The sequence below is a fragment of the Dermochelys coriacea genome, chromosome 15, assembly GCF_009764565.3.
Source record: "Dermochelys coriacea isolate rDerCor1 chromosome 15, rDerCor1.pri.v4, whole genome shotgun sequence".
NCBI lineage: Eukaryota > Metazoa > Chordata > Testudines > Dermochelyidae > Dermochelys > Dermochelys coriacea.
In genome coordinates, this window is record NC_050082.1 from 22,071,914 (window position 1) to 22,084,788 (window position 12,875).

The 12,875-nt window shown below is 41.2% G+C and overlaps 1 protein-coding gene across 3 annotated transcripts in view; it reads right to left on the minus strand.

Moving 5' to 3' along the window:
• Window positions 1–12,875, minus strand: part of TMEM132C (transmembrane protein 132C) — a 301,428-nt gene that overhangs the window by 29,715 nt on the left and 258,838 nt on the right. For all 3 annotated transcript variants that reach the window (XM_038373834.2, XM_043498134.1, XM_038373835.2), the window contains one exon: window positions 6,563–6,706. In XM_038373834.2, the coding sequence (XP_038229762.1) occupies window positions 6,563–6,706 (144 nt within the window). The remainder of the gene's footprint in view (window positions 1–6,562; window positions 6,707–12,875) is intronic.

Genomic DNA, 12,875 nt, shown 5'->3' on the forward strand with positions numbered 1-12,875 from the left:
CTGGATACACAAATGAGCAGACATTTGAACAAGGGGATCATGTCTCTTATCAGAATGGGTTTGATTTTGTAAAGCTGTATTTCCATTACAACTAGCAAAAATCTGCAGAATCCTTTCCTAGCTGATCATTTATACACTTATACACGCTGAGTCACTTTACTCTTGTGAGTAGTTCCACTGAAGTCAGCAATATTCTCAGAAAATTATACATGTCTTTAGGCAATGGGCCTTTAGGCAAATACTGTGATGTATCCAATGAAGTGAGCTGTAGCTCACGAAAGCTTATGCTCAAATAAATTTGTTAGTCTCTAAGGTGCCACAAGTCCTCCTTTTCTTTTTTGCGAATACAGACTAACACGGCTGCTACTCTGAAAACTGTGATCTTGGTGAATGCCAATAATTCTCATGACTATCAGCTTGAAATATTTAACACCGACAGTGTTACAAATACTTTTACTATTAGCAAAACAGTTAGCAATAAGGCTGGGCCTGAACCACCAAAATTCTGAGACAGATTTTCAACTCCCAACAGTTCAGAGATGTTTTGATCTTGGGGGTTATTTTAGCCCATTATAACAACAGAGGGACTGCTGGGAAATTTAGATTTTGAACCCAGATCCAGTTCCAAAAGTTCCTAAAAGTTCTTACATAACTGGGTAATACAGTGGCCTTGTCCAGGTGATTATGTCTCCCTCTAGTGGTTTGCCCCAGTATGACTAAAAGCCTGCTATTTACTAATAGCTACTAAAGTTACTCCCTTAGTTTAGGACCTTGTGCTTTTGGAGCTGAAGGCTCCAGTTCAATACGCAGTGGTGGCTGTTGGTTCTGTACGTGTGAATCCATATTCATTACATTTGGATCCATGGTTTTGGTTTGAAACCTTCTCCAATGTGTAAATGTAATTAAAAAGAAAAAAGAAATCAGATTGTAAGCGCTTCAGGGCAGGGATCATGTGTAGTACAATGAAATACTGATCCTAAATGGGGCCTTTGGGCCCTACAGCCATACCAGTTCTAAATAACAATAGCAACAGAGTGCACTACTATGATCTTACCAACTCTTAGTTCATTTAGCAATGCTAAGAAAGCTAGTCAAAGAATGACAAAACCCCAAACTGAATGCTTTGACTAGCTTCTGGAATAAACAGAGCCGTTGCTGTACAACTAGAATACAAGGGCAGATGAACTCAGATTGGAGAAATATCCTCAGCTTGACCCTCTTTAGTTCGGGACTGACACAAAGGGTTACAAGCTCCCAAAACTCAATGAAGTCACACAAATGAGGGTCATTCTTGTCAGTTGCCAGCTTGTGCAGATCAAGGAGTGACTGGTTCACATTCTTTTCCAGGTGCAAGGCACCTGGTGTGGACCTGTCCTTGTTCAAGCTATTAGCAGACCCCCTTTGAAGCCAAGTCAGATTTGCTCCTAAATGAGCTGTGTGGAAGGATTCACGAGAGCAGCTAAATTCTTCCTGGGTTTAGGGTGAGCAGATGTCCCGATTTGTGGGTCTTTTTCTTATATAGGCTCCTATTACACCCCCCCACCCACTTTTGCACACTTGCTGTCTGGTCACCGTACCTGGGATGGGGGAGCTGGAATCATTATTAATGGTTTCTGATACATAGATCAAAGCAGAACTTGGCTGATTTTTTTTTTTTTTAGTGCCATAAAAAATTTCTTGTCCACCTTTAAAAGATCGGGACCATTGTGTGAAGGTCTGGAGCACTCAAGGACTTTGATAGCTCATGAAATCAACTGTAAATTTGGGAGCAAAGGAGCTGTAATGTTGGCAGAAGCTGAAACTGAAGGTTAAAAAAAAAGAAAGGCACAGATCACGGCAGGACACTCAGCTGCCCAGAGACAAGTCTTAGCGCTGGGGAAAGCGCTACCTGCTACTTGCAGACGCATTCTATTTTTAGAGCACCATTGTGCCATGTTACTGCAGCCAAACCTGGGGCATTGTAAAATGAATGCAAATGGGCTTTTCTCTGATGATGCTTCAAATCACAGGGAAGAAATATCTCCTACTTGCTCTTTGCTTGAAACATGTGAGTGGCCATTTAATTGCCTGACGACTAATTACCATGGGCCAAATGCTGAGACGTGCTGATCACCTGCAGCTTCCATTGTAAGACTGTTTGAATGCAAAGCTTAATGCAAATTCCATATGGGCTGAAGCCACATGAAAAATGTTGGTATGAACTCCAACAGGGTGAAATCTCTGAGTTTCATACAGCTCTTGTCAATCCCCTACTGCCCCGCAAATGTTTTTATAGCCAAATAGTTCTTAGTTCGCTTTAGAGGCTCGACTATAGACGTGCATGCCTCTTTTATTCATCATGTTTATTACAATAGTGCCAATAGGTCGAGCTGAACGTGTTCGCCTTGTGCTAGACACTGTATAAACAGAGCAAGTGACAGGCCTTGCCCTGAAAAGCTTACAATCTAAATAGGCTAGTCAGACAAAGGGTAGGGGAAAGGGAAAGCACATACAAGTGGAGCAAACAACATGATGGCTGCAAAAGCCAGGTTAGTTCTATAACTGTATTTTATTTTATCTTTGTTATTTAAATCCTTTCCGTGGGGTTATGTTGGGGTGATGAGCTGGAAAGAGAAAGGAAGGGAGAGGGTAGGAGGGGTTGGGGCAAACAGGCAATCAGCATAGGGGAGTGGCTGTTCATAGGATTGACCTTTACTTGGATGGCTCCCTTCCCCCATCACCCCAAAATAGGATAGAATTTTAAACAATACAGAGTTCCTCAGAAAACCAAAAAATTTCCATTCAGTATGAACTGTGCACACCACCCTTATTGAAAATACCACTTTTCTTTACCAGTAACCATGGGAGTCTGTTATTAATTAGAGCCAAATTTTTCAACTCAAAGACTGTGCTTGATGAAAAATCCAAAATGAAATTTTTCACAGGAAAATGATGCTGTCAATGATTTATTCGTTAGAGAATTGATAGGAAATTTCAAAATATTTTCATTCAGTTTTCAACTGCATTTTTCATTTTGGGTTGGCATTTTTGAAAACGGAATCAAAATGAAAAGTTGATATCAAGTAGAACACAATTCTTCAGAATTGCCAATGAAAGCTGGAGCATTTTAAATGAAAAGTTTTAGATGAAAACTTTTTCTTCAGAATTTTTCACTGCAATTTTTTAAAAACTAGCTGTATTACTAAAGATGGAGATGATGGGGATTAGTACAGGAACCGTAAGATGGAGGAGGAACTGGTTAAAAGGGAGATGACAATGTGTTGAGTTAAAAGGAGAACTATTAAGCTTAAGGGAGATTACTGTAGTCCGCACTCTCTGGTCCGGCAACATCTGTGGTCCGGCATAGTTTTATTTTATGTTTTTTATGGTTTATCTACTTATTTCCTTGTGCCAATACAGTAAAACTGTGCAACAACACTAACACTTTATTATGAAGAGAGCCAGTAAGCCTTGGCTAGGTGGCATTGCAAGCGTCGTTCCGTTTATTTGCCTCGGCGAGATAAAAATAAAAAGAGACCCGCTTGCTACAATATTGACCTCCCGTGGTTCGGCAAATTCTCTGGTTCGGCACCGGTTAGGTCCCGAGGGTGCTGGATTAGAGAGGTTCAATCTGTAGTAGAGTTCCTCAAGGATTGGTCTTGGTACTGACCTACCTAGCACAAAATGTAGACATGCGCTAATAAAATTTGCTGATGACACAAAGTTGGGAGGTATCCTCCAGACATGGGGAAATGAAAAATTATGCAGGATCTTGAAGATGGGAGTAACAGAAATGGACTGTAAGAAGGGTGAAGTCACGCACTTAGGGACTTAACACGAATTTCTGGTATAGACTGGGGGCTCATCAGTTGGAAATGACAGAGGAGGAGAATTACCAATTCAGCCAGGTCTATCGCAGAATGACTACGAGCCACCAATGTGGTGCTACCGTGAAAAAGGCAAATGTGATCCTAGGATGCATCAGGCGAGATATTTCCAGTAGAGAGAGGGAATCATTAATGTCATTATTCAAGGCACTGATGAGCTCTCATATGGAATGCCCTGTATAATTCTGGTCACTCATGTTCAAGAAATATGAATTCACACTGGAACAGGTGCACAGAAGAGCTCTAGAATGATCAGGGGAATGGAAGGCCTATCTTACGAGAGTAGGTTAAAAGAGTCTAGGAAAGTGAAGGCAGAGAAGGGATATGGTTGCTCAGTATAAACACATCAGAGAGAAGAGTTATTTGAACTAAAAGACTATGTTGACACAAGAATAAACTGGCCGTGAATAAATTTAGGGTGAAAAGTAGAAGAAGGATTCTAACCATCAGAGGAGTGAGGCTCTGGAACAGCCTTTCAGTAAGAGTAGTGGGAAAAAACAACCTAACTAGTTGTAAAATAGAGTTTGATAAATTTATGAATGGGATTATACAAGAGGGCTGCCTGTGACAGCAGGGGACTGGACTCGATGACCCAGGAGATCCCTTCCAGTCCTATGTTCCTGCTATTTATAGCAGTTAACATTTGCATGTGATAGATAAATCCCCTCAGGTGCACTGCATATTTTTCTGAAAGTAACAATGACAGCTTTTTTACTAATCTAAATCATTTCAGAACATTTTTTCAGAGGAAGAAATTACATCTCAAAAATTCCTCCATTCAACTCCAATGAACATTTGAGCACTAGTTTCTGGTTTTTTTATTTCACTTTAACCTCAGAATGGATAGAAAGATGGGCTTTTAGAACCCACCTAAAAAACTGAACAAATGCAAAAAGCCTCCTCTTGAAAAATCCTTGTTATAGAGACAAAAGTCTTTGGGAAGAGTCTTCACTACAAATGCTACCGCTGTGGCATAGACACTTAACTATAGTGACATAAGAGGTTTTTCTGCACTGTAGTAAATCCACCCCCTTGAGAAGTAGTAGCTAGGTCCATCAATTTTTCACATCCCTGAGTAACATAGGGTGACCCAAGTTTTAGACATAGACCAGGCCCACGAGTAGAACTCGAAATGCTAACAGGACATAACACTTCAAGACAACGTTGTCCTTTCCAGATCATCAAATGCTTTGAGAATAGCTCAATCACTGATATTAAATTGTTTGTAGGGGGCTCTCTTTTGGTAGGAGGGTTTGTTTTTTCTTTCAATTTTTGATCAAATATTTTCTTCAACCCATCAAATAATTACTCTGGGTTTTTAATATATATTTTTGGCCATCACTCTACTGTCATTGCAAATATGTACAACATCTGGTGAGGATGAATAACTACTTCTGTGTGATTCTGTTTCTTCTACAGGCAACAGCCATCTTCCCCCAAGCCCACTGGATCCCTTAAAGAGCTATACAGATCCTGGGGGCACAAGAACATCTGCACAAAGGCCTCCTGCTGCTGTCTTCAGTTCATTATTTCAAAGAGTGACAGTTTCCAAGCCCACCTGGTCTCTCTTTCTCTCTGCCTCCTTGGTTTGAAGATGGCAAACTGTGTCCATGATTATTCATTAAAGAATTAACTCATTTCATACTCATTCTAACAAAGATAATCACAATAAGTTAATCGGGGCAGCGTTTAGGTGGCTGTAATAAAGACTTCTACACGAATCCCACCGCCGTGCATCATTGCGAACTCTTGAGTGTAGGGTGCTGCAAGTACACAGGGATTCTGCTGCTTTAATAAGACACCAATGATCTGAATCAATCTGTTGCACTATACAACCCTGTGGCTGCACAGGTGTTGCCTTGCTAGATGCATATTGTAGGCCTAATGGGGGTCAATGCCATATTATTATATAACATTTATACTGCAGTAGTGCTTAAAGGTTGGGCCGCTGGTGCTTGGTGCTAGACAATCATATAATACACGACAATCCCTGTTCCAAGGAGTTTACAATTTATGCACTAACAAATTCACCCTTGTACAAGAACCATGCACTACTTAAGCCCTATTTTGAGACTTAATGGAACTTAAAAATGGTGCACAGGCCTTGTATTTGCTCGCTGCACAAGGGTAAAGGAGCTAACATACCAACCCAGGAATTCACATACCAACGAAGGGGTTCACGCACCAACACAATTATGTGAGGTTGTTATTAAGATGTTACTATTGTATCTATTGCTACCTTGCCATAAAAAAGATCCACAGCAGCGCGCCTCAGAGCCTGGCTCAACTGACTGCCTCGCAGGGCTCAATGTACGGGGCTAACTATAGCACGTCAATGTTTGGGGTTAGGCTGGGGGAGGGGGTTTCAGACCCTGGGCTGTGAGCTCAGTCGGTTGACCCAGGCTCCGAGACTTGGTCGTTTTTTTTGCAGTGTAGATGTACCCGAAGGGGAGAGATTTTCAAAGGCACAAATAGGAGTCAGATGCTCAATTTCCACTGAAAGCCAACAATGTCTTCACTGAGGTACCTAGCTCCCTTTTTTGCCTTTACAAACCACCTTCTTATCCATTTGAAGCCTGGGAACAACTAATTCACTGACCAGGTTTATTGGTCAGTTCAGGGCTCAGCTTCCCCTTCCCCATTTCTGTATAGAAAGACAGGAAGAACTGGGAAGCAAGCACATGAGGGGAACTTACTTTGACAACATCCTCATCAGAGGACTTGCACTCCACTGATTCAGAGATGTCCATCACGGCGCTGTTCTCCTCAATGGAAACCACTTTGATAGGCACTGCAACCGTCTTCCCCGTGAGAATCGCGGTGTTCAGAATTTCTGTGTCCTGCACACAAAGCCAAGCACAGCACTGTTAAAACGTTTCTGGGATGAAACCACAGGGAGGGTTAGAGAGATTCCAAAGAACCCAGAGCCCGCTCTTCCGTTGGTGTGAAGTCAATGGAGACAAGCTAGTTATCACCAGCTGATGATCTGACATCATTCTCTCCAACTAGAAGCAATCTATTCAAATGTAGTAAATCCAAACTTATATTCTCTGCATTAGACAAACTCTTGTATGCACATTGACAGCCCATTGACCTTAACTGTACGCTCTAATATATAAAACAAAATCTTTGCAGTTTAATTCACCCCAGAAAGGCTCCGCTTTTAGGCATCTTCCGCTTTCTACCCATATTACAGGAAAGCTAATTAAGGGTCCAAATGCTTACTGCTAGACATGAGACTCACTATTTACTTGACAAAACTGGACTTCAGGACTGTTTATTGAGATGGACCGGAGCCACAGTTCAGGAGGGTGATATTTGGATGCAGGCCCTTTGAAGAGATGGGGTCTACTATCTGGACCTGAACTTTTCGGGAGGATTTTGTTTCTTTTGACATGGCCGATGACTCTACGAAGCCGTAAAACGATGTAAGGAATCCAGCAGGCATTAGTGAACCACAGGGAAAATAAGAAGGAAACCTGAAAGCCTGAAATCAGATTTGAAAGGGTAAAAACCTTTTAATCCACCTTCAACACAGCTAACAGTGGTTTCACTTTTCAAGTGATTTCATCCCAAGTCTGACTTCTAGGTAGAATTTCAAGTCTTTATGCAGCCTTTTAACTTCCAGCCCTACAAAGTGAGTCAAAGTCAGCAAAAGCACCAGGGCCATTCTTGCAGCATGCAGGTCAACAGGATTTTTGCCATTGCTATCAAAAGCAGCAAGATTGGGCCCTGATGCTCTAGTTAATGTTTTATTTTTAGCTGAAGTTTAACTGGTTTAAATTCCATACTGTTTTTTTGAACGGTTTTACAATATTTTACTCTGAGGTTCACCTCTTCCTCTTTTTCTCTCTTTCTTCCTTTTTTTTTTTTTAAAAAGAAGACAATGCATTTGTTTATAATATAAAAGAAGAAGGAATGTTGACACTTCTGGACAAGTAAGAAACCCACACAGATCCTTAGGCATTTATGTACACACCTTTATCCCACATTGTAAAGCAAGTCCAAAATTTCCCAAAATAGGGGCTGGAAGTTATGTATCTCAGTCCCTACTTAGGCACCTAGATTTCTGAAGCCTGATTTCACCGGGAGAGAGCACCTACCATATCCCACTCATTCTGAGGGGTACTCAGCACTTTTGAAAATCAGGCCACTTTTATTAAACACGCAGCCTTAAGACCCTAACTCTTGAAAATCTTGCCCCATAGCACGTTCCATATATTGGCCCTTTTGGACAGCCAGACATTTAAGCACACACACAAACAAAAGAAGGGAAGCCCTCAGAAAATTCTCTAATAGTTTAATAAGCAATAATAATTTTAAAAAATCAGCTTCCTCGTGTGGGATTCCAACCCCATGTGCATAGAATAACCCAACCAGCTACTTCAAAACCCAAATGCACTACATCTTTTGCTGTCTCTTTTGATATTGCTAGCATCATATGTCCTTGGAAATGAGTCTTTTGCCTCAGTCTCTTAACGCCTTTACTTATTTTTTGTGCCTGAGAATGTTAAACTGTGCGAACGAAGGACTTGAGGGTGAAGGAGGGGTAAGAGAGCTTGTGGAAGTGACAGAGCATCTTTTCAGGCTATCGCCGGTCTGCTTTGAAATGATTCTATTCTGATCAAGTTTGTCTTTAACTACTATAGTGAATTACTGATGGAGAAATCTAATTTAAAGGGACAGGCTCAGAATAAGAGACCTCTCATAAACAGAAGCACAGTTTCAAGCATTCAACACACCGTGTGGCTTGGGATTTATCAATGTTTTCATCCAATGGTAGCCTACCAAATGCCAGGCCATTGGAACAGACCAACAAAACAAGAAGAGGTGTGAACATATGATGAGATGAAGCATGTGTAACATCAGCCTGGAACTGCCTATACCTGGGCGTAACTGTAGGTGTAACTCACAATGATTTGAATGGGAATCATTAGAGCTTACTCCAGGGCCAAATTCAGTCCTGTTCAAGCATGCAGTAGTGGGTAATCAATAGAATAAGATGAAATGAACAGCAAGAAATAGAAAGTTGGAGGTGAGGGTGTCAATGGTGTTCAGTGGATAAGACCACAAGCTATTGATCTGACCTTGATGACAAATCTAAGATCCCTGAGCACTAGGACTCCATCCCTGTATCACAAGGAGGAGAAAGCCAGCTGCTCATCTAAATTGGTATCACAACAGGATAATGGTGAAAATGCTGAAAGTGTGATAGAACAGCATCAGCTTTACTAAGATCAGGGGCTTGCTTCACATTGCAACTAAACTCTGATCCTGGACCAAAACAATGGATTTGCCATAACGAGCTGTGACCTTAGAAGGCAAAAGCCTAGACAGCCAATACAAATGACAGTCCTATTTTCTCTGTTATATAGCACAGAGTTGAAGTGCCAGGTGTTTAACAATCCATCATTTCGGTTTCTCTCTTTCCAGTGGATCATTATAGAGGGATATGATGCATAAGTGGGACGATTGTAGAGATACTATCACAAAGGTTAGAAAACCTGCTGAAATTCCCTCCTCACCCTCCTGCCGTCCGCTAATGGTTTCATTAAGGGAAACTGAATGCATTTGAATGGCTTTAGTTTGATTAATTACTTCAGGGGCTGCATCTGCAAGAAAAAATATGAAAAATCAAGGACACAGTTTGTCATGATAAAGGCTCATTGAAGTTTTAAGGTTTTTTTTTTTCCATGGGCCAGCATCAGCTTCAGGAACACTCAGTGCATGATGTGCACAAAGGAAATAGAAATGTATTAGACAGATTCACTAATAGCTAATACCATTAGTATGATTAGAGATCCTTGACATTAGTAGGGAATCAGGAGCTATGGTACCATGGCATCTGGTCCATCAAAACAAGGATGGAAACCCTTCACACTTCATCTCCAATTAAATCAGTCACGACTCATCACTCCGTACAGCACAGGAACTGTTTAAGTATCATATGTGACTAAATTACCACATACTGCTTAAGCAAATTAAAAGCTGCAGTCACTCCCATCCTTCGGCCTCCAAGCGTAATATGCTATGCAGGAGTTGTTGCAAAAGACGGGGCATGATTCTTACTTCTTTTGCCCACGTGCTTGGAGCTGGAGTGGAGGAGAAGGGGCAAAGGTGGCTTGAAGACACCTTTGTACGCCCTGTATTCTGAGGCTGTTAAGGGCTTGCCACAGTATCAGTCAGAGCACTAACTTAAGTTCTGCTTCCCACAGTTCACGACGGTCCAGGGGAAGCAGAGAATAGTGGTAGCACTGCGCATTCTGGCCATGCCTCCTCCCCACCTTTGTCCCACCTCCTGGTCTTCCTCACAACACACCTCCTATGCTGGGGGCCAGGAGTAGGGCTGGTGCAGAACCATTAGCCAACCATATGCCAGGAGAGAAGACCCCTCCACAGGGAGTATTCTGAGGGGGATGTTTCCGTCCCCTTTATGGCCCCTTTATTCAATGAAAGGCCTGTTTGTGTAACAGAATTGGGCCCACAATCCACACATCTTTGCACAGGCTTTCAGGCAGAAAACTGTAAAAAGAAAAAAAAAAAAGACAAAGAAGATGTGGATACAAAGGTCCCTCAAAAAGTTGAACAAAACCTGAGAGAGAGAGAAACAAACATGGCTGAAATAAAAAGATTGGCCATTCAGCAGAGAAAAGTGTTTTATAATGGTCTAATTTAACAATGTGTTTAAAGAGCTCTCAGGGTCTGATTCAAAATCCATCAAAGCCTGGAAATTGAGTTTCCAAACTCCACCAGATTGCATCTTATTATTGCAGCAGCCTGAGTTATTCATCAGTACAAGTTAATGGTGGAGCGGAAGTTGGACCTTTGAGATCACGTTGGGTAACATTAGAAACAACTGTCACTACGTTTGATATCTGCCATAATAATGCTACCTACCTATACTTTGAAGAGGGATAGAGAACATTTTTAAAAAAGCAATATGCTTTTAGTTTGCATGCTATGCTGTGGGTACACACAGGTTACTAAGAAACCTTATGAAAGACTGAGAACCAATAAAAGATGTAGGTAATTTGAACAATCACAATATCTTGGACATTTTCCCTTTCTTTAATTTTTAAAATCACCCAATAACTAGTCTACTTTCTGTGCAAGCAGCCATTAAAGTTTTTGGTTTTTAAATCAAATCTATTTAGAGCTGTGAAAGGACCAAAAACATTTAAGAACTGTGTTTGGATTTTCTTCCGGTTTATTTAAAAAAAAATGGACAAACTAATGCAAAGTAAACTGGGTAAAAAATAAGGTAAGAAAAGAAATAGGATGAATTCTGAGCAGGCACCAATATTCAACCTAGAATGAGGTTGTTATAAATGTATTATGATCCTCTAAAAAAACAAACCACCACAGGTTGTGATTTCCAAAGTGAAGTAGGGGAAGTAGCTGTTCTGTTTCCACTGAAATTAACTGGAGTTGTTGTGTCGAGTTCTTCTAGTTGGCTTTGCAGATCTGAAACTGGCTTTGTAACTCTGATAGCACTAAGGGGCATGATTCCAACAATGAAGCCACAAAGCCAGTCATTTGTTATGAAGGAGAAAACCAACAGGCTTCTGATTGGGAGACGTCTTCCTGCCACACATGAACACCATGGGACTTTTCCAGTATATGAAGGGGTACATAATTATCGTTTATACATATTTCAACAACAGGCAGAAATATTAAGGAATGTTTTCATGCTTGTTTCTCTACTGGCTTGATAAGATTAATGCAGTGTTGTAGCTGTGTCAGTCCCAGGATGTTAGAAAGACAAGGTGGGTACCAACTTCTCTTTCACCAACAGAGGTTGGTCCAGTAAAACATATTACTTCACCCACTCTGACTCTCTGGTAAAATTAATGTCCTTACCGGGAGAAGCACATAAAACCAGCTGATTTACTTTGGAACAGGAGAAATTATTTTAAAAATTAATTGTTATGTTTCAGCTGCAACCTAGATTTTTAATTACCCACAAAAGATCTGCCCCTTCCCAGCCTGAAAAATGTATCATACAACTTTCTAGGTCAAACTACAGATGTTTTTTACTCTCTGGATACCCAACACCTTTACAAAAGGACTAAATCATCCGACTCTGCCCCAAGAGGCAGAAAAGGCATAGAATGATATCTCCTTCTATATAATCCTGAAGTCACATCCATGACCTCAGAATACGGCCCGAGGTCATAGTGATGCAAGGAAATAGGGGAAAAAAAGCCCATTTACTGATCATTACATACAAGTATGTTATGGAATCTTTGGGACTTGTGCAACATCCATTGTAATGGCCCCCCACAGAGACAGATGAAGCAGATAGGACACCTAGACAGCTGTCTTACCTCTTTTAGCCAAGCACTTAATTAGTTGTGACTCAAGTGCAACCAATCACGTTAGGGCAGAGAGAAGACTCAGATTCGTTTGTCTCCTTTGTTTAGCTGAAGGATGATGCAATTAAGAAGCCCAAAGGCTGGAAATGGTACATTATACCACACAAGAACAACTGGAAGGAAGGTTTACTCACCCTCCCTCCTTCTTTGCATAGACAAAACTCCCTTGGAAGTCAATGAGCCTTTGTGTGTGTAAAAATAATGAAGAGGCAGGAATTCAGATGCTAGGCACATGCACCCTGGCCTGGTGCCTAAATACCTCGGAGGATCTGGGCCCCGATTCAGACCTCATTTGCACAGAGGTAAATCAGCAGTTCGTTGGTGTCACAATGGTATTAAAACAGTGTGAGATCTGAATCAAGTCCCAACATTTACACTGGAGTATGTGGGAAGCGGAGTGAACTAGGGCTGGAACAAAGAATCGGATGTAAATATTACTGATAGTATAGCAATTCCAAATTCTCAGCTTCTCAATAATGTGTGAGGTTTTTAGACTCCAAGCCAATGCTACCGACAGAATACAGACTAGCAGAGACCTTTGGGCAGATCCTGATCTAAGTTACACCAGTGTAACTCTCAACTAACTGCATTTGAGGTAACTTAGATCAGAATTTTTTCTCCAACCCCAGGCCCT